Source organism: Poecilia latipinna, unplaced genomic scaffold (genome assembly GCF_001443285.1).
Source record: "Poecilia latipinna isolate Pla-1442-1.1 unplaced genomic scaffold, P_latipinna-1.0 Scaffold2732, whole genome shotgun sequence".
NCBI lineage: Eukaryota > Metazoa > Chordata > Actinopteri > Cyprinodontiformes > Poeciliidae > Poecilia > Poecilia latipinna.
The window spans coordinates 26,803-52,265 of NW_015115348.1; the positions used below are offsets into that span (position 1 = coordinate 26,803).

At 39.0% G+C, this 25,463-nt stretch overlaps 1 protein-coding gene and 1 long non-coding RNA gene across 5 annotated transcripts in view; one reads left to right on the forward strand and one right to left on the reverse strand.

Moving 5' to 3' along the window:
• LOC106938936 (uncharacterized) overlaps positions 1-11,804 on the reverse strand; it is a 15,337-nt gene extending 3,533 nt beyond the window's left edge. Inside the window, exons 1-2 of the long non-coding RNA XR_001422721.1 lie at positions 11,726-11,804; positions 11,249-11,255 (exon numbers count right to left, since the gene is read on the reverse strand). This is a non-coding gene — a long non-coding RNA (uncharacterized LOC106938936). The remainder of the gene's footprint in view (positions 1-11,248; positions 11,256-11,725) is intronic.
• Positions 1-25,463, forward strand: part of LOC106938935 (diacylglycerol kinase zeta-like) — a 56,215-nt gene that overhangs the window by 8,948 nt on the left and 21,804 nt on the right. Inside the window, exons 1-2 of one of the 4 annotated variants that reach the window (XM_015021146.1) lie at positions 17,822-17,914; positions 23,247-24,213. The exons of 1 other annotated variant lie outside the window; for it this stretch is intronic. In XM_015021146.1, the coding sequence (XP_014876632.1) occupies positions 23,273-24,213 (941 nt within the window). In that variant the 5' untranslated portion in view covers positions 17,822-17,914; positions 23,247-23,272. Of the gene's footprint in view, positions 1-17,821; positions 17,915-22,373; positions 24,214-25,463 lie in introns of those variants that run through there. 2 more of the 4 variants (XM_015021148.1, XM_015021147.1) reach the window with 2 other exon arrangements.

Below are 25,463 nucleotides of genomic sequence, written 5' to 3' on the forward strand. Positions count from 1 at the left end.
TTTTTTATAAAAAAAAAAAGAATTTTTTAAACAAAAAACCCTTTTTAAAAAATTTTTTTTTTTTTTTTTTTTTTTTTTTTTTTTTTTTTTTTTTTTTTTTTTTTTTTTTTTAGAAAAGAAAGCGATAAAATTGGATCTGGTATGAACAAATTGCTTTAATTATAAACCAGGAATTCCTTTGTATGCATCTAAAAGGGAAGAAAAATGATCAAAACTATGAAAGCGAGTCAGTTCAAAGGACAAATCGAAACCCTAAAACTTTTCAATTGATGCAAACAAAAAGAAAAGATTCAAATCTTTAACATCAGGAAAGCCTTTCCTTCTAGAAAGTGACTTAATTAACAACTAGAATGTGTTGCTATTGTTGGATTTGAAGTCTCTGTTTGACCGTTTGAACTGTCTTTGACCCGTACTTCTTGTTGGTATTTTTATCCATCAATCATGACTGGCTTCCTTTTTTCTCATTTACTGGCAGATAAATGTGTGCAAATTAAACAGACAAAGGTTAAAAATCATCAAAATGTTTGATCTCTGAACTTCCAAACAACAAACTTGAGAAGTTTGGCCTGTTAATTATTCTTTGAAATTAGAAACTTTTTAACAAGAAATTAAGAAATTATTTACAGCAGTTAAAGTAAATAATGTGTTTCTCAGTTTAAATATTTCTAATGGTGCCTTTAATGTAAAATCACACAAAGAAATGAAGGCAAATTGATCCACATTGGAAGTCACAGGAGTGAATTGGGACGATCCAGGAAATAAGAATTGAACAGGAAGGAAACAAAAAGCAAAGAAAACCAAGAAACTTGCCGTCAGTATTTAGAAAGCTGAAATTCATTTGCATGTATCAGGAGGAATACTGTTTAAATTTTTAAACAAGTTTTAATACAGAGGAATTGAACAAGGTGGTGTGATTAGTGAAAACAATCACACCACGTCGCAAAATGATTTAAAACGGCATTTCTAAAATTTGAATATACTGGAGCAATAAAAAAAAAAAAAAAAAAAGGGGAAATAATTTTTTTTTTACATTTTGGAAATTTGTATTCAGTTCGCACTTTATATAATGTTATTTCCTAATCAAGAACATACCTGTAGTGTTGCTTTGATTCTTTCATGCATGTTTGAGAAATCATTTAGTCTCCATGGCAACCATTCAGCTGAACAAAACACCTAGGTGGACCTAGCCCCGCCTCCAAGGCGTAGCTCCTTCAGACTAGCCAGCAGCGATTAGCAGACACCTGGTGGACCTGATCTTCTGAGCTCATTACAGGAGCTACTTCTAAGTGAAATGCTGGTTAAAATGTTGTTAAAGGGTTATGAGAGGAGAAGGGTTGTGATGACTTCCTGAAAGCAGATCTTCAAAAAGAGCAGGAATTTTTAAAGAGACAGAGGCCCAATTTCAAGGTGCTAAATTTAATTTAAGTCATATTTAGAATATATAGCATTTATATAATTACTGAAAGTAACATAGTTGATTATGCTATGAAATTACACTTTGTGCCTGGAAAATATGTAATATTTTGTACTGCCCCTTTAATATTGGCATTGGTTCACATCGGTGCATCAGTACTTTTAGTACCATGTGTTCAATTCTTCTTCCTGTTGTCTCTGTGTTCATCCATTCCTGCATTTGTGGATTAATTGCTTTAATTTCCAACCCAGTAGTCGATTACTTGGGTTGCTGCCGACATCTTGTGTGAATTTCATGTCAGTGGAAATATTAGAAAGGTTAATATGAACTTATTTTACTTGATTGGTTTCCTCCACAGAAATACCTTTAACTTCTTCATTTTCATATCTAAAGCCATTCATTAAGTTATTTTTGGTCTAGCTTCATATTTATTGGCTGCAGGATGAAGATCTATGGAGACAACTGAGGATCAGTTTAGAATTAATACATTAACATTTCTCATATTTCACATAAATTATGCTTTTTAAAACCTGCTGAAGTGTTTGGTCGTTAAAGCGTTTCATTTGAATGCTGTTGTTCCTGTTTTATGAAGCATTACAATGATTACTCCCCTCAAGGGGAAACACAGTTGGAGTAAAAATAAATAAAACTGACCAATCAGAATTTAACGAGGCTTTTTCATGCATGTGGTTCATTCAACATGCGACGTGAGTGGAGCAACTTTGAAAGATGAATTTAGAGGAAACGGTTCACATGATGCTAATTTGGTGAAGCTAAACCTGACTAAGATGAGACAGAGTTGTTTTCTGTGAGCTTCTGTCAGAAAAGGGAAACTAAACACCGTCTCTAAAACACAATCTGCACCAGATGGGTTTATCTTTGGGTGTCCAAAGTGCGGCGCGGGGGCCCTTTGTGGTCCCTAGACAGATTTTTTGTGGCCTCCAATTTCAGTTAGAAAATAATCTGTCCCGTCCAGCCCAGGTGGTTGATGCAGATTACTTTTTAGGGTAAAGTTATTACGGACATAATTTTCTTATGATATAAAAAGTACAACACTAACTATGTGTGTTTCTTTGTGATTGCTTTCCAATTCACATGCAGTACTCCCATGGAGATCAATATTTCTTTTTGTGTTTGTGTGTGTTCCCCATTCTTCTCTGGGCTTTTTGTAAATAAATAAATATCAGTGTGTTATTGTTTGTTCCTTACAGTTATGTTGACAAGTTCTTTCATGTGGAACTTTTGGAAATTGTTGTTTTATAATAGTCATACACATCCAGAGAGTTTTTGTTTAATTTGGTAAATTTGCCTAGCCTTTTGAGAGACCCAGATCCTGTTCTTTTACTGGGAATAAATGTTTTTCAACGGAGCCAAAAGAAGCTAGAAACCAGATGCCTTTCTTTTAATAAAGCTAACGTGCAAAATCCTTTCAAATGTTGGATCTGTGATGAACAACATTCCTTTCCTACGAAACAAAAACAATCAAACTACTTCATTTGCTAGATTTTAGTTCTTTACATTTTCTCAACACATGAATACTTTTGACTTGAGGAGTTTGGCTCATGCGACAGAAAGTTTGGACACCCCTGATCTAAGCTGAAGTAACTTTTAGGATTCTTTTTGTCTTTGCAAAGGGAAGACAAATCCATCAATCCATTGTCTGTAGTTGTTAGAAGTCCTTCACTGGGAAAGAAACATACACAGAGCCAATTTAGAGACTAACAGAGGGGCTGCAGTTAATCTTAGTTATCGATTATTGTAATGATTAATTAATCGATTAATCAAATAAAAATTGGCAAATTCTGCTGATTTTTTTCATTAAACCTCTTAAGATTATTGTAAACAGTATTACAAATGTATTAAAATATGAAAATATAGAGATAATTACATTTCTTTTCAAAATAAGAACAAAAAGACGTTTTATTGCCTGAAGGCAATAAACAGGTGGAACTAAAACTGGCACTTGGTAGACTTTTACAGGTTCTTCATCTTAATGGCATTTAAAAACCCTTATAACTGTCGGTATTTTTATTTTTACTGCATTTCTCCACTGTTTATTCAATAAAGGTGTAGCAACAATGCTAAAAAATAAAGAAACATGAGCTTTTAATTCAATGCAGCCACTTTGTTTTCAGGGTTAAATTTAAGCAATAAATAGCAAAATTATTACTATTATTATTAGTTTTAATCCGCCCAGTAGTTGTTTGACTAAACTGATGCATTAAATGAGGAAAATACCCAACAGATTCACCTCCTGCTGGACTGACCCACATGCTAGCTCCTCTAAATGAGCCGTTCACATGCAGAGGACACGCGTGCGTCTGAGCTCATGTGTTGCCAGATCTGAGACTTCCCTGATCTGCAGGGACCTCTGAGTAACACACCAGCATGCTTTTTAGTCACAAACTGGGTTTTTGTCATCATGGTTAGCAGGAGTCGTCAAAAACCAAAAGGTTTTGCCTTTCCTGTACTAAACAGACTCGCAGTTTGTTGCACTAGACCTACTGTCAGCTGAAAATATTCACACTTTTATGAAATATGACGAAGTTTGAAGCGTAGCGGTCTGTTAGAACAATGTGAGGTCCTCGAAAGTCTCTGTGGTGAATAAAAAAGGTAACAAGTGCAACCTGAGGTTCATTCAGCTGGATCGTTTAATCTGCCAGCGATCTCCCATGGTCCTCTAATTATAGCTGCTATTAATGGATTGGCAGAGCAATTAATTAAAGGCACTCATTTTTAGTGCCTGCTGGGAGCGTTGGACTCCGGAGAAGAGGATTCAATCTGCAGCTCTCTCTGAGGACGGGGAGGTGGACTCCACTCCTCCTCCTCATTTTCTTCCGCTCCGGAAACAAGCAATGGATTCAAAGGAGAACGATGCTGCCGCTTCCTTTGGCTGCTGCTACTGGAAATATAAACTACCAGGAGGCCTAATAAAATCTGGTTTAACCTTTTAGCACCAAAACAACATGAAATCGACTCAGTTTCTCAGAAGATCAATAGTTTTTACTGGTCTGATTATTCAGATTTTCACACCTGATGGATTCAGTTTGATTGGGGAGCAAAATTTAAACATTTGTTACATTTTCAGCTGCGGTTCACTTTCATACTGCAATGTTTCAAATAATCCAAACTTTTTGAAAAACATGTTCCCCTACTCGCCTCTGGGGGCGCTGCATCAAGAATCACTGCAGGAAACGACACAGAAACCTCTGAAGAAAATGCTGAGCTCAACTTCCTTCACAAAACTTAAACAAAAATGGAGTGACATCATATTTTGTAGTATTTTGCTTTTATTTTCACTGCTAATGCTAGATGCTAGTTTGTTCTACCCAGAATCCCCTTCACATTAGACCACTTCCTGCTTTTGGAGCCGTCTGGTTGGCCTTCAAACTGCACCAGATTTCACTTCAACCAGCCTGAGGTCTGGGTTTGTATTGAGGCCTGCCACAATAATAAGTTTTACTGGATGATAAATCACTAAATAAGTTATTGTGATGACAATAATATCATCGTTTTGAGACTATTTTCAAGTAATAATATGGTAATGACATAAAAATGCAAGAACACATTCTAAGATATAAATAAACTTTCAACTTTTGCAAACATTTAACAGTGGAACTGGAAGACATTTTAAATATCAAGAATAAAACAATAGAAAAGACTAATAAAACATATGATGACGTCTCTCTAAGGAAAATTGTTTTTTTTTTTTTTTTTTTTTTTTTTTTTAATAAAAGGTCAGTTAGACCAAAACACCAGACTGAAGACTTTTATCATCCAGGTTTTGGTCGAAAGAGAGAAAACAGAAAAACAATAAATCATCCAAATGAAAATTATTGATTTTGCTTTAATTTATCTCGTGATTTATTGATTAAATGTTTTATTGCTTATTCTGACAGGACTATGTATTTCAAAACTTTTTCTTTCAGAAAACAAACATCCCCATAAAAAACAGACATGAATGCCAATCTGAAGCTACTACAGCAAAACCGATTGAGATGATTGTAAAATCTGAGCAAATGAGGTGAAATGAGTAATTTCTCCGATTTTTTTTCAATGTTTATCTTCTTTCTCTGTGCTTACTCTGAATGATCAGACGTTGCAGTTTAGTAAAGAATATTTCCTGTTTTGAAATGGAGCTGCTGATGTTTATACACGGTGACATTTATCTCCATATTGATGTTAACCTTTAACCGTTTGTAAGTCCACTTCACGTTTTTATGCGATTGCATGTTACTCATTAGGATCCTCATATGCGTTCTGCAGCGGTGCCTCTAGAAAGTAGAAGTGGTGACCAGATCGGCCCAGATGATACTGTCTGGAGTTTTAAATTAATGCACAAAAAAACCGCTTGACATACAAAAATCTTTAACTATTAATAATCTCTCGTTTTGAGCAGTGAGTCAGAAAACCATCTGCATGTTGATGATCCTGACATGTTTTCTGTCTTTTTGTATGCATGGGTAATTGCATGCCTTTCGCTGACTTTGTGCAGTAATTCTTGACCGTTTCTTCATTTTGCATGCAAGTTGGCTTGTTTGATCTCAACTGACATTTTCTACTTATCTCTTTCGTCTATCGGTTTGTTGGTATTTGAGGGTTTTTATCAACTCAGCTGATCTGCAGATCAGTTTCTGTTGTAGCATCAGCGGCTGTCGTTTTCAGTCAGTCACTCTGACCTGTGCTGTACCTCAGGGCTGCGTTCGCGGCCCACTTCTCTTTAAACACTATCAGTTATAGGCTCCGATCCCTCGGGTCCTTCAAGGTTTTATCGATCTGTTAATGAACACCTGGCACCTGGTGTCCGCGGCGCGGGGGCCATTTCTGGGCTTTGGGGGATTTTATTGTGGCCCTGAACTTCAATTCAAGAGGAATAAAAATTTGGCCAAATTTTTATTCGTAATCAGGGTAAATAGAAAATGTTACGTACAACACAAAGTATTTGTCTTTTTATAACCAGGCTTCTATAATAAGTAATAATAATAAACTTGGCTAATTATGGCAACTGTTTTCAAAGAAAGTGACTCAATTTTTTTTCTTGTAAATAAATTTGTTCAATGAAACTGAAAAGAATCAGGTGAAAACTAGATGAAATTTCTTTTAATACAGAAAATGTGTAAAATTATTTGAAAGTTTTGGATCTACGATGAAAATAACATAACTTTTCTATGAAAAAAATCTCACTGCTTAATTTTATTTTAGTCTTTCTATTATTTATTTATTTATTTTACTTTTTTTGGCCCAGAAATACCTCTGACTTGATCATTTTGGCCCAAGTGGCAAAACATTTGGACACTTCTGACCTGTAAACAAGTCCAGCTGTTTGGACGGCGCCTATTAGCCGCCATAGTTAGTTCTGTTCACTTTCAGGCACCATAAATATTGATTTATATCCACCAAACCATGCAAATCCAGGATGAGCATGAATATATCACTAAAATGGTTATTTCTTATTCAGTTTCTATCACAAATAACACAAAGCTGAGAAATCTGCTGATACTTTGATGTGTGTAAAATTTGTATTCTCTGTTGATCTATGAACTAAATCACAGATTACCGGTTACAGTTTTAGCCGATACTGATTTTATTATTATGTCTTTTTTCTGTTGCCAAATAAAGAAATGAAGCCCAGCTGGGTTAACATGTCCAGGTGGGCCGGTCTGTGAGTCAAACCTCTAACAGAGGACGACATAACTTTGTATTTTTGTGTTCTTATGATGTAAAGCACTTTGAACTGCCTTGTTGCTGAAATGTGCTACACAGATAAACTTGATTGATTGATGGGTTGATTTTTAGACCTTTTGCTGATGACATCTGCTTCACATTGAGTATCAGTATTACAAAGAGTTTCGTTTCTGTCGAGATGCAACATCTCGACAGAAATGTCGAGATGTTGTTTTTGTATGTCAAGTTTTTTATATTGGACAATTAATTTAATTTTACATACCAGTAATTGCCGCTGTATGAAATGTAGTTTGTAAAATGTATCATAAAGTATACTTTACGATATATACTAACCTATTAAAAATATTATCTAAACATTTCTAAACATTTTCTAGCTGGCTGTAGGGGAAATGTAGCTACTGACATCAGAAAAGCTGCTTCACATCTAATGCAATGAAAAATCTGATCTGTGTTGGTTCATTTAAAGGTTCTGTCATATTTCTGGAGAAAATAAAAATTTATTCTCAATTGAAACCTGAGCTAAAGATTAAAGATGTGATTTTTCGGAGTCCATTTGATGCAAGTCAGTTTCTAATTTAGATTTGAATATTTCCATCTTCCCATCATTTATCCCCAGTCTATTTATTCCCTCACTTATATATCGATCACAATCAACTGAACGTAACAAAGTAATTAGTCCAGTTTTTATCGTTTATTAAACTTTCAGGAATCGCAGCATCTGCTGCGCGCCAAAGCAAAGACGGGAAAATAACGTTGAAAATCAGGTGAAGAACAACTCAGAACCACTCGTGTTCTTCTTTTCCCTCGCTCTGTTTTGCCTTCACTCCAGACGTACATTTATTAACATTTTTTTAAAAACTAACTCTTTAGTAAACTGTGAAATTAAATCCTATTGAACCGTGATATCCAGCTTGTCATAGTTTTGACATTTAATAGTAAAATATTACCTCCCATTTTTTAGATTCTTCGTGTGATTGATTATTTTTCTGATCATGCTTTACGCTGATGACACTCAGATTTATTTGCTTATTTTTGAGTTTATTTTGTTAAACTCAAAATAAATCTAATGTTTGTAACTACAGAGGCTTCTTCTCTCTCATCTGCTCTCCTTCATTCCTCACTTTTGAATCACCGGCAGTCAAACTCGTTCACGTCGGTGCATCTTAAATCTGTTGTCGGAGTGTTTATCAGTAATCATCTGAGCTGCTTACTTTCAGTTTTAATGAATAAGTTGGGTTTCAAAATGCTGCTTTGTGAACACATCTCACCTGTTCTGTCATCACCTGTTCCATAGACAAGCACTCAGCCGTCCAAACGGCTGGTTTCTGTTCACACTGCCGCCGTCAGAGCTTTGTTCAGCCCTGAAGCTGATCTTTTTTCTGATTTCTTTCTTCCTCCCATTTCTCTGGGATATCATTTAGAAAACAACTTCTCTTGCTTAAAAAACAATTCTAATGAAATAGTTTATTTTTTTACTTCTGTGAAGTTGTGCTGGTCAGTATTTGTTCTGTTTTGGAGCGTGGGTGGAGTGGCTGATGAGAGCCGACAGTCGGAGGAAGTGCAGCTCTTCTTCACTCGCTGTGATCCTGAAGGATCTCGGCAGGAGCTGGGTTCTGTCAGGTCGAGGTTGTGTCTGTCTTCCTCTGATCGCAGATGAAAACTCTGAGGCGTTTCCACCTGACCACAGTCTGCTGCTGAGTTTTTAGATCTCAGCTACACTTTGAGACGTTTTGCAACTTTGTGTTGCGTGAGATTGAAGTTCTTGTCTGAAGAGGAAAGAAGCGGTCAGGTTCCTCAATTTGGCGAGACGTTTCTGCCCTTTTGATTGAAGCTGCTTGTTTGCCTGCAAACAGGCTGTAAATGTCAGTTTAGCTCAGAGAACAGGCGTTCTTGTTGTGGTTTTCGGTAGATTTATGGTGTTTACGGTACAAACAGACTTTCCTCTGAACCTGAACAGGTTGAGCAGGAACATCAATCTGGATTTAATCAGGGATTAACGTGACACTTTAGGTGTTTTCTACTCCAGTAGACTCAGTTCAATTGGGGACAAAGATTGAAATATTTGTTATATTTTCAGTTTCTGCGATTCACTTTCACACTAGTTTGTGTCAAATGATCCAAACTAAAGCTGCACCGATTGCAGTTTTTTTTTTTTTTACCGATTGCCGATTACCAATCTTTAAAAAGCCTGACCTTCCAATTCCAGTTTTGGTAAATGCCAATTATTTTTTGTCTGAAATGTTGCTAACTCCAAACATATAGGCATCACCTGGTGGGCCGGTCTGTCAGCCCAACCTCTCACAAAACAGGACAGTGGCTGATTTTTAGATAAGATCAGTGGATAAGGTCGGCTTTCATATAAATATTGGCCAATCACCGATCTCCCAAAATTAAGGAAATTGGCGCAGATAAACTGGTGCACCCCTAATCCAAACCCTTTAAGAGACTTTTACCCTCCTCACCTGTGGGGGCGCTGCATCAAAAACCACCGAAGGAAATTACATGAAAAGAAGACTTCCTTCTTTGCGAAATGTAAACAAAAATCCCATAGCGTCAGATTTTAGCAGTTGTAGGATTTCTCTTTTGTCTTTGGAAAATGTCTCCCGCAAGCGCTCGACTAGCAACTTTTTTTTTTGTTGTTGTTGTTGTTATATTTACCCAGAATGCCCTTTGATATAGTTCACTTCCTGCTTATGGAACGGTCTACGGTCTGCTTGCATTTACATATTTACTTCAAACAAACCATTTTTAGATCTTTCAACGGACAAGAGTTCATTGTTTTGGTTCAATTTGCACATTCACTCCTCCAAAAACGAACCAGACTTTCTACACAGATGAACTGGAGTTCGATTAAAGTGGACCAAACTGGGCTGGTGAGAATGCATCCTTTGTTTTTATGTCACGTTCTGCTGTAATGTGAACAAATAACATTTCTAAAAGCTGGGAAACAGCTGATTGTAGGAGAAACGTAGCTACTGACATCAGAAAAGCTGCTTCACAACTAATAAGATTTGTAGTCTGGCCTGTGTTGGTTTGTTTTAAAGGTTCTGTCATATTTCTGAAGAAAATAAAAATTAATTCTTCATTGAAGCCTGAGTTAAGAAGTCAGTTTGTTGGCCTGATTTAGATGTGAGTCAGTCTCAGCGATTATAGATGTCCCTGATTTAGACTTGAATATTTCCATCATTTCCCCCCAGGCTGTTCGGTCGTTTATATCCCAACTTATTTATTGACCACAATCAGCTGAAAAAATGACTGTGAATGTCTGTAAATCGTCCTAAAATAACAGAAAGGTAGAAGGCAGCTTGACTCTAAGTCTGAATGACAGTTTTCTCTCTTTTCTCAGTTGTTGTTCCATCATAGTTTTCATCGTGAGACTGAGACACAATTTTTATTTTTTAAATATATTTACCACCAGATACAGCTGAACTGTAATAAATAATTACTTCTGTTCTAAATGTCAATGGTTTTTACATTGACTGTATGTGTATTTATTTTGTACAGTTTTGTCGTAATTACTGCTCTAAATTTGTTGTTTTTTGAACAAACTGACCTTTTTGAGTCTTTGTACTCCAGTTAACGATTAATCAATTATTAAATTAGTTGATTTTAATTTATTTATCACGATTAATCTGATTAATCGTTTCAGGTGTGCTTTGTGTGAATGTTTGAGTGTTTCTATGTTTCCTCAGAGATGAACTCTGATCCACAGGCGGGTCGGGTTTCGTTCTCTGAGCTCTGATTCTGTTGCAGCCTGAAACCGAATCCCCGCCATCGGCTTCTCTCATACTACTGCAGGGCTTTGACCTCTCACACCTGATGGAAAACACCTGCTGTGACATCACAGCTTGGGGCGGGGCCAGAGGGGAAAAAAAAACAGACCTGCCTGGTCTTTTTTATGCCCTGAGTTTTGTCTTACAGGTTTGTCTGTTTATATAAGGCAACATGAAAGCTCTGCCTTCAGGAAACAAACAATTTGTTGGACTTTGTGTGACAGGTGACATGATGGGTGTGACTGGGACTGAGATTTTCTTCCGTCCTGGAAATGATTTCCAGGCCCTAGTTTAGATTTAAAGGTATCAGTTAAGATTGTGAATGAGCTGCTAATCGTGCTAAAGGCGGATAAACAACTTACAGATACAGGAAAACCATTTATCTGCCATCATCAGTGGCCATGCTAACTAGCCTTAGCATTCATGATGGGGAGAAGCTATGTTGTTAGACCTGTCTTAATAAACAATAAATCAATTACATGATAAATTAAAACGAGCTCAATAATTTCTATTTGCATGATTTATTGTTTTTTTCTCTACCAATAAAGTGTATGATCAAAGTCTTCAGTCTAGTGCTTTAGTCTCAATTAACCGTTTTTTGATTTTGTAATTAATTTTATTTGTTGTTTCTGTTGTTTTTGTTTATTTATTTTGGATATTAGAAATATCTTCCAGTTCCAGGGTTAAATATTATTAGAATTTAAAGTTTATTGATCGTTCAGAATGTGTTCTCGCGTCATTATGCCATGACCACTATATTACTTGAAAATGGTCTCAAAACAACAGTATTATTGTTGAAAACTTCTGGGACAATTTTTCATCCAGCAAAGTTTGTTACTGTGACAGTCCTAACTATGAGACAGACAATCTGTTGAAAAATCAATCTGCTCCACGTCTTCCCTGAGCTACTACTGCCATCTGAAGAAATGCACCAAAAATGACCAATCAGAGGCAGGAGGAGGGTCTTATTTTTAGTAATTTTTCTGTCCGTTTTGTATCCAGATCTGACGAACCATCTGCGCTCCCCTGGTGTTTTTAATGAAAAGCAGCTCACTTTTATAAATACACAACAGCCGTGTTTCCGTGCAGCTGCGTTTGAAAAACGTTACAGAGCTCGTTAACGAAGGGAACGGAAAACACAACCAGCCAGAGGTGATCACAAACTCATGAGGAATCTGAAATATGTAACATTTTCTCTGCATTTTGAGTGGAAATGAATCCTGAGAGATTTTCCTGGCCGCGCGGCTCACATGCCGTGTGACTGTGTGTCTGAGGTAAATATTTGCAGAAGCTGGAGGTTAATAAAAGCGCCGCCGCCTTGTTTCCTCCCACCATTCAGACTTTGAACCAGTTCTTGGACCTTAAACAGAAACTCTGCGACCTGGAGGTCAGCAGGGCTCGTGCCGCACGCCGGCGTCTCGCTGCAGAAACTCGACACTTTTGCTTTCGGGTCGGGTCCGACTTGTTTTAGAGGTTTTGTGTGGCAGATGTTTGCTAAATGCCGTGTTGACACACGAGGAAGTGTCTGAGCTCACGGGTTAGTGGTCTGCAGATGGTCATGTGTGAAGTTATGAGTTCAGGCTGAAACGGACCTCAAGTTCTCATCTGGTTCTGATCACAACCAGGAGGCTCATAGCTCCAGACTTTGTCTTCTAAAGTGAAATTTTGTCAACAGAAGGAAAAATATGACAAACAGCAAATTAAGAAACAGATTCTAAATTTGAACAGATTCCTAATTACTGATGGATTCTAAGACTGAACAGATTATGTTGGATTCCTTATTTGTTGTCATTTCCCAACTTTGAACAGTTTCCTAAGCAGAGTCCAGATTCTGAATCGATTTATGAAAATTAGGACATTGAACAGATTCTTGTACAGATTTCTGACTATGAACTGACTGCAGAATCTGATCAAAATTCCAACCTGAACAGATTCACAGATAAATTTGACTCAGATTCAGATTCTCTCTCTTTTTCAGTCTTTGTTTCATTTTTTCTCTCTTTCTCCATTTCTTTTTTACTTTATTTCTCTGTATTTTTCTTTCTCTTTCTGTCTTTCTTTCTTACTGTTTTTCTTCCTCTGTTTTTCTTTCTCTCTTTTCCTTTATCTTTCTTTTACTGTCTTCGTTTTTATTTCTGTACTTTTTCTGTCCTACCTTCCTATCTTTCTTCTGCCTCTTATCGTTCCTTCCTTCCTTTTTAAGGCTAAGTGTCAGTCATGGTGAAGAGCAAAGAGGGTTACAAAAGCAAATGGAAGTTACTGTAATTTCCTAATACGGTCAGAAATATAAGTGTGTGTGTGTGTTGGTGGTTTTCTCGGCTATAAGAGGAACTGGGTCACTGCAGCAACGCGCCTCTTTGAGATAAGAGTCAGAACCGTCTCTGCAGATGAGGTCCTTCGGAGCAGGACGGACCCGCAGAACGACCTCTGACCCCGTTACAGCGTGTGTGAGGCCATCAGAACCCAGGGATTACACAGACCCACTTCCTGGACTATCTTTGTCATTCACTGCCCTGTTTCTAAAAATAGCCAGGTTCGGAGGGGAGGCCGAGACTCCGAGGAGGAGAGGAGAGGATGGAAAGGAACCAGGAACACCTCCACGCTCTGAGCTGATGGGCTTCGTTTGACCACTAGATGGCAGCACAGGGACAAAAACTGGAAAACAAACCCGTGAAGCAGGAAGGAGAAGGCCGGTTCTGTTTTTATTAAACCCATAAAGCTGTGGATCTGAACTGACTCCTCAGTTGTTTGTCTCCCGTCTGACTGGATCAGAAAGCCGATCCATCACTCTCACCTGATCTGGGATCAGTTTCCCTGCAACTGGATGCAGCCGCATGAAGAGGAACCGGATACTGATGAGGTTCATAGTGAGGAAAAGGGTTTCATCATCTTAAAAGTCTGGATCAGACCTGCCTGGATTCTTAAAACTTATTTTTATTCATCCATCCATTTTCGGGAGGGTTGCTGTTGCCTCTCCAGCTAACGTTCCAGGCGAGAGGCGAGGTCACCATGCAGAGAAACCCGGGGCCGGAAATCAAACCCAGAACCTTCTTGCTGCAAGGCAACGGCTCTACCAACTGCACCACTGTGCAACTTGACTACAGACTAAAATTAATAATTTTTCAGTTAATTGGATAAATGGAACAGTCAAAGAAAATTCTAAACAAATAAGAACAAATTTTAGAACTGAGTGTTTTGGCTGCTTTGCTGTTTTCTGGAAGTTTGTTCCAGATTAGAGGAAAATGAAAACTGGATGCTGCTTCTTGGAGTTTGGTTCTGGAAAACACCATCCCTACTGTGAAGTATGGGAGTGGCAGCATCATGATGTGGGGGTGTTTTACTGCAGGAGGGACTGGTGAGCTTTAGCAAAAACATGTGGCGTCATGAGGAATGAATGTTTTGTGAATGTTGATGTTTCAAACATTTTAAGCTGAACTACGTCTGTCATGATAACAAATTTTGCTGGAGAATCAATCATCAGAGAAATTATCTCGATAAATGATATTGTTTTGAGATATGATAATAGCACAATAATAACACAGGAAAATATTTTCAAAGATCAATAAATTTTAAATTATGTATTTAACACTGGAACTGGAAAGCTTTTTCAATATCCAAAATAAACAAACAATAAGTAAAATGAAACTTTAAGTTTCTGTAAATAAAATTATCCTTCAAAATAAGGATTAGTTGAGACCAAAGCACCAGACTGAAGACTTTTATCATCCAGATTTTAGTAGAAGAAGCGAAAAACAATAAATCACACAAATGGAAATTATTGAGCTCGGTTTAAGTAATCGTGTGATTTAATTTCTGTGAACTGAACTTTGAAGAAGTTGTTTGAGAAAATACCAGCTTGTTTCAGACCTTCTGCATATTTTTAACATTGAAAATGTTTAAAGTCAGCTTCTCTCCAATCCTGGTTCCTTCAGTGTCGTTTTTCATTCGTCTTATAAGAAATAAATTCCCATTTTTCCCAGTGAAGCGTCGCGCAGGAAAGGATCTGAGAGTCACACCTTCCTGTTAGCAGCTGACGCTAATCTGTCCAGGCAGCAGAAGGAGGCGACCCAATGGGAGCTGCTGATCTTTTAAGCCTCTTCCAGGTTTCAAATCTGTCCTCTAATTGAAACATAGCAGTGAGAAGAGAGTCTCAAATGGATTCCTGCTGCCTGCGGATGAAGCAGAGCTCGCTGTTTTATGGTCAGGATGCAAAAACTGAAGGTTTTTATCATCGGTTAAGCAGGGCAAAGCTGCAGACAAACATCTGGAAGCTCCCAGCTGCAAAACAAAGAAACTAAACCAAAAAAAATAAGATTATGTCTTAAACAAAACCCACACAAATGAGCATAAAATGGTTTGTTTATGTTGAGGCTTTAACTGAACGAATCACAGGTTCAGACCTTGGTTTATATCTACTGCAGAAAGTGGGAGTTAAACTGCTTAAAAAGCATTAAAAAAGAAAAATACTAGCCAGAATAAGCGCAAAATACACATAATATTTTTACAATCACAATGTTAAATATTTTTATTCTCTTATGTGGAAGCACCTTCAGGTTTAACCGACTTTTTTTGAGCTTTACTCATGTTTCTAATGTTACTCCCTCATTAAAAACATACCTGGAGTGTTACTTTCATTCTTTCATACATGTTTGAGGAATCTTTGAGTTTTTTCTCCTACAGACTAGCCAGCAGCAATTGGCAAACACCTGGTGGAACCGTTTATCCGCTGAGCTTATTATAGGAACAACTTCTCAGTGCAATGCTAGTAAAAATGTTGTTAAAAGGAAATCAAGGAGCTTCTTAAAGAGACAGAGGCCCAATTTCATGGCATTGATTTGAGAAGTTGAACTTCTTGCAAGTTATGTTTAATATATACATTGTGCAATAAAATGGCAGAATATAGCTGGAAAGTACATAATAACCTCTCTTTACAAACTAGTTCCTGCTGTTTTAGTGATCATAGAGTCTGACGTCCAAGAAGAATTGAAAAACCCTCAAAAAATAAATGTATTTTATTAGTTCAAACACCAGATTTACCTTAAAATGCATCAACACAGTGGAATAGTCAAAGCACTAGGAGCAGAAACTGCAGTCTGTTGTATTTCCGCTTCTGGAGTTTCAGCTAATCAGCAGCAGGGAAAACAAATGGCGGCTCAGAACCGAACTTTGTGAAGGCCAAGTAAAATCGCAGCCTAACCTTTCTGCCGTAGAGTTCACCTGCATTCAAGTCCAAATAAATAGAAGCTGTAAAACAAGATGGCGGCTCACTTTTAACTATTGAAACCCAAGGAGTGAATTGGTGGAAAAAAATAATAAATCTATAATCAATATGATCATCTGATCGCGCAGCTCTGTTTTCACAGCATCCTGAATTCAGTTTGTTGTTTTCCGCCTTATTAACCCGCGATCAGCCCGTTCTGTCTGCAGGAAGACGAGCCGTGAGTCAGACGCTGTGTTTGGACAGATTAACATGCAGCCTCGCTTCCTGTCATTTTTCTCCCTAATTGGATCCATAATGCAGCAGCGCGCTTTGGCCTTGAAGTGTTAATGAGGAGTCGCTGGAGCGGCCGGCGGCTCCATTCATCTCTGCTGAAGAGCGATTTATAAAAAGCAGCTGCAGATCAGCTGGTCCCGGATCAGCCGCTGAGAAATTCACAGAAAATCAAGAGATCCCTGCATTTTTTCTGTCTGTGCATTTATTACAATTTCTCCTCACAAATGATCAAAACATTGAGTTTAAAGTGATGCTAACTCCCACCTGTAGGTGGCAATATTTCTTACTTCTACTGCATTGTTGCCTTAGTATTACTTGATGTCAGGATATATTCCATGATCGATCAAAAAGTTGCATTTACTGTCATTAGTGCTAATATTGTAAAATGACTTAAACCACGAAATTAGCACCACAAAATCTGTGATTTTGATTCCAAAAAAATCACAAAAACAATCGCAAAATCCTGGAGGGACTGATCAATGTGAAAAGATGTTGAATATTTATCGAAAATTCATGTTTTCCATGTTTATATATTTGAGTTTCTACTGGTTCTAAAAACAGCCCAAGCACACACACAAAAAAAAAAAAAACATCTAGCGTTTTTGTTGGCAATAAGTTGATGTGTTTTGGGTTCTGGAAAATGAAACCAATAAAACATAGCAAATCGGCAGGGACTGCGCTGTTACCTAGCAACCCCAACAAAGTTCCATCCGTTGTTTAGCAACCCAAGCTGAACTCCAGCACGTCTGTTCAGCTGGTTTTACTGCAAGAGTTGTGTTTACTTACCATCCAGAAACCACTTGCTGCATTCTTCTTGGTTGTGCAGGAGGCTCCACTTCTGCTTTTCAAAGGTGTATGGTTGTATAATTGCAGATCTGTTTGCAGACATTTTCATGTGCAAATGTAAATGTTGAATTGGGGGGCATGGCCAGCAGCAGCTTATTTAGATTTAAAGAGACAAGACGCCCTAAAACAGCTCAAAGTGGGCAGAACTGATCAGACTAAAATCTGATTATCTCAGAATGATTTTATGCAAAAAAATGTAATCGACATGTTTTGTACCACCACAGACCTGTCCTAATCTGTTCAAGGAAGCAAAATAGGTCACCTTTAGATTGAAGGTCCTGACAGCTTAATATTTTTGCAGTTTAATGGGTTTTTATCAACTTATTTTGACTCAAACGGACCTTTGGGAACATTCATGATCTTAATTGGGCCTAATTTAGATCATTTCTATTAAGCGGAACACACGTTAACTGGTCCTGGATCAGTTGTTGGTGAATTGCTTACCGCTCTGGGTACAAACACAAACCTGATCCCGGAACAGCTCTGCTCTCCTCTGCCAGGAAGCTAAATCGGGATGAGTTTGGGTTATTTACGTGTGAAGCAGGGAGCTGGTCCTGGATCAGCGGCTCGGCTCAGCGCAGGGAAGCTGAGGTGAAGCTGCAGTTTTCAGCCCGCAGAGTTTATTTAAACCTTGTGCGTTCACGCAGCGCTGCCTCTGCTCTCCATCTGCGCAGGACCCAGCGTCTCTCCGCCGCCTGTCAGGTTGTATTCAGCTGCGAAGATCCGCCGCTTTCCTTTTATTCTGTTGTTGTTTGGTGTTTTGATTTATTTTAAAACCACTGAACCATCTCTGCCGGTGTTTCTGCCTCTTGGCAGATCGATCTCAGACTTAATGAGACAGATTGCTCTCAGATTAGGCTCAGATTTCCTCTTCTCATCCTCCCGTTTGCTGCCAAAAAACATTTCCGATGCAATCAAACCTTTAAAACTGTCGCCGCTGCTTATTTAACGTTGCTATTTTTAATTTTAATGAATCGGGACACAAAACATTTGCTTAAAATTAGAAAGTTTGATTTTCAGATCTTGTCTCATGTTTTAAAAATGTGTTTTTTTTCTGGGTTTTGTAGGAAATTTGTTTTAGAAACAAGAAAAAAAATCAGAAGTCAATTTAGCAACACAGAGCTGAAAGTCCTTCGTAAGGAAACGAATGGAAAAAAAAATTAAATGATGAATTATTTTTAAGGTTTTAATTTGTTTCCCTTCTTATACATTTATATTTAAAATGTATTTATTGAGAATAAAGTGGAAACTTGTTGAATTTAGCAACAGTTCCTGCTGGTTTAACTTGATATCTTCATTGAGAGCAAGATGGAACCAAAACCTAATTTTTTGTGTTCACAAACTTTGCAGAAAGAGATGATTCTTAGTTATTTTAATACAAAATTAATATAAAAAAAATCCGAAACTTAAATATATGTTCTATAAAACAGTAAAAGTCAAAAATATAATAATTTAAATATGTATTTTAATATAAAATATATTTTATAAAGTGCATTTACTTGTTACATCTTCATCATCAGACGTCAGCAGCTTCATCAGCTGCCGTGGCAACAATGGTTTTATAATTAAAAAGCAGCCGGCCTTTAGTTTACTGTTTGATAAAACTGTTTGGTTTCATGCTGCTGCAGATAACGATCCAGACGCCTGGAAAAACGCCGAGCCAAAGCAGAGCGTCCCAGCTTTCTAACACAGAGCAGAAAACAAGAGAGACGTTGTGAAACATGCAAATGTATGAAAACAAGCTCTGCCTCGTGCAGAAAAAATCTCCCACATGTGACGCAGAATTCAGGGCTTTATATTTCATCGCACTACAGATTATTAATCTTAGCATTGAATTATATTTTACACAGCAGCAGCAGCAATGCAAAATGATAAACTGTGTGTGTCAAATATGTAAAAATGAAGCTGGGAATCATAAATATAAACACAATTTGAGGCATATTATTGTGAAAGTATTCATAGATTTGCTTGGTTTTCTTTTTGTAGCAAAGATTTTTCTTCATACAAATTATCATAACCAGTTAGTAGCATCAATCGCTTTTAGAAACTTATGAAAATGGCATTTTTTTTCCTCATAAGCCCCACCCACTTCCTCTCTTTGTGACCATATTTGGGTTTTAGCCATGAATCCAAATACCAAATTTAATCAGAAACTGATTGTGGATTGTGGTTTTAAAAATATAGCGACTCCCAGTGTTAAAATACAACATTTGGAAGGTGTTAAAGCCTAAAAACCTCAACTTTGGTTTGGTAGAAGTGAACCAAAACTTAACTTCTATGCAATTGAAATATATGAACACCAAGCGGACCAAAGACTGCTCCAAAAGCAGGAGGTGGACTGTAACGCAGAGCATTCTGGGTAAATACAACCTAAACAGACATGCTAACTAGCGCTAGTGGGAAAAATGGCTTATGGTATTTTTGTATCAAAGACAAAAGAGAAATCCTTCAACTGCTAAAATCTGACGCTACTCCATTTTATGTTTACATCTTGTGAAGAAGGAACTTGCGCTAAGTGTTTTCTTTTGAGGTTTTCATCTGGTTTCCTTCAGTGGTTCTTGGCGCAGCGCCCCCACAGGCAAGAAGGGAAACAACTTTGCAAATAAGTTTGGATCATTTGACACAGTACAATGGGAAAGTGAACCGCACCACCTGAAAATGTAACAAATGTTGCGATTCTGGACTCGAATCAAACCCAGTCTACTGGTGAGATGGGTAATTGTTGGAAGAGGTGAGAATTAAGCCAGGTGAAGCTACCAGGTGAAACGTGTGATTAGTGAAATAGGTAAGGTGTGAGACAGTTCCCAGGTGAGGAAGCTAACAAGCATAACAGGTGAGACAGGTGACGGTTTAATTACCAAATGATACAATTACCAGGTAAGAAAGTTACCAGGTGAGATGGGTAATTGTTGGAACAGGTGAGAATTAAGCTATGTGTCAGGTGAGATGGGTACCATTCAAGACTGTTATTGGTTGGAACAGGTGACAAGAAAGCCATGTGAAAGGTTTAGATAGCTGCCGGGTGAGACATGCGACTGGTGAAATAGGTAAAGTGTGAGACAGTTACCAGGTGAGGAAGTTAACAAGATGAACAGATGACAGTTTAGATGATTATCATATGAGATAGGTTACAGGTGAGACAGGGGCCAGGTAAGACAGGTAATGGTTTGAACAGGTGAGATGGGTGACAGGTTTAGATAGTTACCAGGTGAGACAGATAATGAGTTAGAGAGCAGGTGAGACACGCAGCAGGTGAGACACGCAGCAGGTGAGACACGCAGCAGGTGAGACACGCAACTGGTGAGACACGCAACTGGTGAGACGGGTAGCAGGTGAGGCTGGAGAGTGACAGTGACGAAGATGAGGGTCTATAAATAGCTGATGTCCCTGATAATCTGCTGGCAGACGCTCACGTAACGTCTTCCTGATAATCCGTTTGAGCCGACAGTCGAGGAAACACAGCAGGAATCAGGGATCACAACCGCTGCTGCAGACACACTGGGAATACTGGGAACACTGGTGATACTAGTGACCCTCTCTGAAGGTGGAGCAAGGCTGGCAGAACAGGAAGTAGCGACCAAGTTGTCCAGGTTCCTCGCGTGTTTCTGTTGACTCGTCTGTTTGGACGTTTAGCTCGTTTTGTTTGTTCTGTCCTCTTAAAGATAATCCATTCAGATTATTTTGTTTCCTTTAACTTGATTTTAGTTTGTTTAACATCTTTTTGTTTTTTCCAATTTATACTTCTTTGGGTTGTTGTTGTCTTTAATTCTGCTTGTTTTGTTGCTTTGTGTCAGTTTTTCATGATGCATCTTTTTGCATTGTTTTGGAGCTTGTTTAGCTTCTTCCTGGGTTGGTTCTTTTGGGTTCTTTGGGCATTTTGCTGTTTTTTATGGACTTTTTCTGTCTCTCTTTGTAGTTTTTTCTTCTATTAACCATTTTTCACCATTTCTGTGTATTTTCTGACAAATTAGTTTGATTCTCGAGGTTTTGACTTCTTTACAGAGGCTCACAGTTTCTTGCTGCACTGCAAAAACACTAATTTTTATCAAGTATTTTGGTTTTGTTTCTAATAAAAAAATCTTAGTTTTCTCTTATTTCAGGTGCATTAACTTGAAATACAGGAAATACAAAAAAAAAGCTCCTGTAACATTCTTTGAAAGACACAGGAGCTAGTACATTTTAATATTGATAAAACGTACTAGCTCCACTGGCAGATTATTTCACTTATGACATTTTGAAAAATAATCTGCCAGTGGAACTAGTACTTTATTTAAAAATCAATTGTAAGGTATTATTTACTGAAAACAAGCTTCTGTATCTTGTTGAAAAGTTACTTGAAAGTTAGTTTTGTTTTGTTTTTTCGAGACATTTGCATGAGAAACTAGAACCAAAAGTACTTGGTAAGTTTTTGTTTTTGCAGCGATGGATAATGATGTTTGGATCATCGAGCCTCAGCCTGAGCATTCAGACCGCTGACGGCGGCGATTCAGATTCAGATTCCTGATGTTTTCTGTTCGGAGGCCTGGAAAGCAGCAGGTTGTCGTGGCTTTAATTACAGTTGTGGTTTGCGGCGATGACAGCTTCCTGTCGTCGTGCTGATTCTCCTGAGGAGTGAAAGCCTCACTTCCCGTGAGCGATTTATAATTCATGCTCCAGGTGAACAGGGATCAGGTGCTTCTGTAACCTGAGGAGACCTTTATTCAGCCTGAATGAACCGAGCAGTCAGAGGGCTGCTGTTGCCACTAGGAGGAAGTAGACCTCCTCTGCTTCCACGGGAAGAAATTCTGAGATTTCAGGGGAAATTCTGCAGATAAATGGCGTTCAGTCGGGTTTCACCAAACCACACAAACTTTCCTAACAAAAGAGACAGAAAAGAGGAGAAAGAAGCTGCCTGGTCCTGCAGTCTGCTGAGATGTGAGTTTAAAGTGAACCTGTTGGGCATAAAACATGTCTGGTTATTTACCTGCGGATTAACCAGCCTTAAAGGGGCAGCATGACGTGTTTTCCAGGCACATGGTGACATTTTAAAGCATAATCGAGTAGGGCTGAAACGATTAATCGGATTAATTGTGATTAATCGATTATTGAAATAATCGTCAACTCATTTAGTAATCGATTAACAGGAGTGTACAGAATCAAAAAAGGGCTTTTGGTGGAAAAAAACCAACACATTAAGAGCAGTAATTAAGCCAAAACTGTATAAAGATTATATACATTTTGCATTTAAGATACAAACACCTTTGTCTTAATGCTTTTCTAATATTGCATGAAAAATGGTTACATGAAATCTCATTTTTAATCTGATTAATTGATGGTTAATAATTTAAAAGAAACTTGATGTTGCAATTAGACCCCTTGAAAATGGGCCTCTGTCTCTTTAAGAAGGTCCTACTCTTCCACTGACTTAAGCAAGTTGTCACAACAATGCTCCTCCATTATGCCGTCTACAACCGTTCTTAACCTCTGATCCTTACATTTCTGCTAACTGGAACTACAAAAATAAATTCCCTTCATAGAAATGGCAATTTTGAGAAAAGTTTTGGTGCCAGGATGAAGTGGTTTTTCGGCCGTGTCGAAATTTGTGTATTTTGCAAAACTTTAATGGAAAACATTTTTTCGCATCACAAGTCATGTGATCAACAACCGGAAATGATGAAGACAACAGGAAGTCATAGAGGATGATGGCGCAGCATGTTTTTCATATTCACATGTGATCTCAGTTGCATTTTTTATTTATTGGAAACACCAGAATTGCGAAATTGTGTTTCTCTTGACATTAACGAAATACCAACAAAGTTTTGCTCGCATCTGAAATGGAAACGCAGCTGCTGGGAGAGGTTGGTCCAGTGGTCCAGTGGTGCAGCCCTGGTACATTAACACTCCCAACAATTCAGACAGTTTTAGGGGTTTTAATTATCATGAATGATAAATCGACATCTTATCATTTATCGTGATAAACGATACGATAATTGCCATCCCCTACCTCTCACTGAGATCAGTTCCGGTAACTCAGCATAATTTTCTACACCAACAGCCGTAGGAGACCCCTACGCGTCCAACATGGACACATTTTTCCGTCGTCACTTCAGAAGGAAGGAAGCGTCCCTGGAGGCGGATCCTGCTGCCGCCGCCTGCCGCCAGCGCCGGCCCAGCGTCGCCATCCCCACCAGCAAGGCCCGCCGCCGCTCCAGCGTGGGCCTCCCATCCTCCGGCCTGACGCAGCGTCGTCGCTCCACTGTCCAGCCGCCGGCACCAAAGAGAAAGCATGGCCGCCGGCGCTCCAGCACCACCACGCCCAGCCTGAACCCGCGGTTCGCCGTGTGCCGGAAGAAGGTGGGGAAGCTGCGGACTATTGACACCCACCTGCTGGGGCCGTCCATGCTGCTGGCCAGCCTCATCCAGATGGCGGAGGAGGACGAAGAAGGCGAAGGGGGCGGCCTGGGGGCGGGGCTTCCTGCAGGGGAACAGCAGGTGGAGGTGAGAGGCGGAGTCAGCAACAGAGCGGCATTTTCCCGCTCCAGCAGCCTCCAGTCGGACCAAGATGACGACAGCAGCGATTACTCCAGCAACAGCCAATCAGAAGGCAGCCTGCTGTCGGAGACAGAGCAGCTGCCTGAGGAGGAAGAGGAGGGCGAAGCCTCCACCTCCTCCCTCTCTACCTCCGCCCTGCAGGTGCTGATTAAGCCCCCGGATGTTCTGTCCCAGTCGCGGCCCCTGATCCGGGCCCCTCGCTGCCTTCGCAGAAACTCCTCCCAGGTGTTTGCCGGAGATCTGTCCCCATTCGTCTGCTACCGCGGGTCCAGCCAGAGGAAGAGGAGGAAGATCTCCACCGTCTCCAAGGCTGGGAGCCCCTGGCCGGGAAGAGGCCACCTGCTGCCCAGCCGCAAGAACTCAGTCTACTACCTCAACCACCCGGCCTTCTACAGGGGCCCCGGGCCCCTTAGCCCGCTGGGGCCCCACAGCTACGACTCCCGCCTGGAGAGTCTGAGTGCCTTCTTGCTGTATGTAGTCCAGCTGCTGTCTGCACACTAATTTAGCTCTGTGTGATGAAAACTCAAATATCTAAGAACTTAAAGGTGATCTATTATGATTCCTTGAACAGTTTAGGATCAGTCTATACAAAACATGTTCATTACCTCTTTTCACAAAATCATTCTTGGATAATGAGATTTTAGTCTGATCAAAATAGGCTATTTTAAACTGTTTTAGGGCCTCCTGTCACTTTAAATCCAAATAAGCTGCTCCTGGCCACGACCTCCCCACCCCCAAACTCAGCGTTTACACTCGCATGTAAAAATATCTTCAAACAGATGCGAAATTATACAACCATACATTTTTGAAAAGCAAAAGTAGAGCCTCCTGCATACCAACAAGAATGCAGCAAGTGGTTTCTGAACAGTACGTCAACAGCAAAACACTTGTCTATTCCAGCAGCCATTGTACATTGCACAAGGCGGTAAAAGCAGCTGAAGAAACATGCTGGAACTCTGCTAGTGTTGCTAGGTAACGGGTGGAACTCTGCTGGGGTTGCTAGGTAACGGGTGGAACTCTGCTGGGGTTGCTAGGTAATGGGTGGAACTCTGCTAGTGTTGCTAGCTAACGGGTGGAACTCTGCTGGGGTTGCTAGGTAATGGGTGGAACTCTGCTGGGGTTGCTATTTTACAGAAAACAAAGGAGAGTGAAAACTTGGACTGATGACTGTGTGATGATATAATCTCTAAATGTAGAAATACTGCAAAGACGGATAAAATCTTGCTCAAAGTTTTGCTCCAAAGTTTGACATTTCGAAAGCTGTATGAACAAAAATGTTTCTTCTGAGTCAGTCAGGGGAAAAGTGTGTGAAATTATAACCTAGAAACCTGATAATTCTTTGTTCAAACATGTAATGGGACGTTATATCGGTCAAATGGCTCTCCACCAAGTGTTGTTGGTTGGACTCCAAACGCATGTTTTTTATTGATTCAACCAAGTCAATTAATTAATTGCACTTTTCTGTAAATATCCTTGTGCTCCTCTGAATATCACTGAAGTTCAGTACTCTGTCCAAATCGGTACTAAAGGGCTATTTCACTATTTTTAGAAGAGTTTGAGCTGCTTTTTTTTAGCACAGAATAAAATTAGTGATCAATACTTCTGTAGTAATTAGTGTTTCCAATAATTTACTTCATATATTTTATTTTATCTAAGACATTTCTATGGAACTGAAATGACGTTAGTTCTGGTAACATTTAGTACAATTAATCTTAAATTG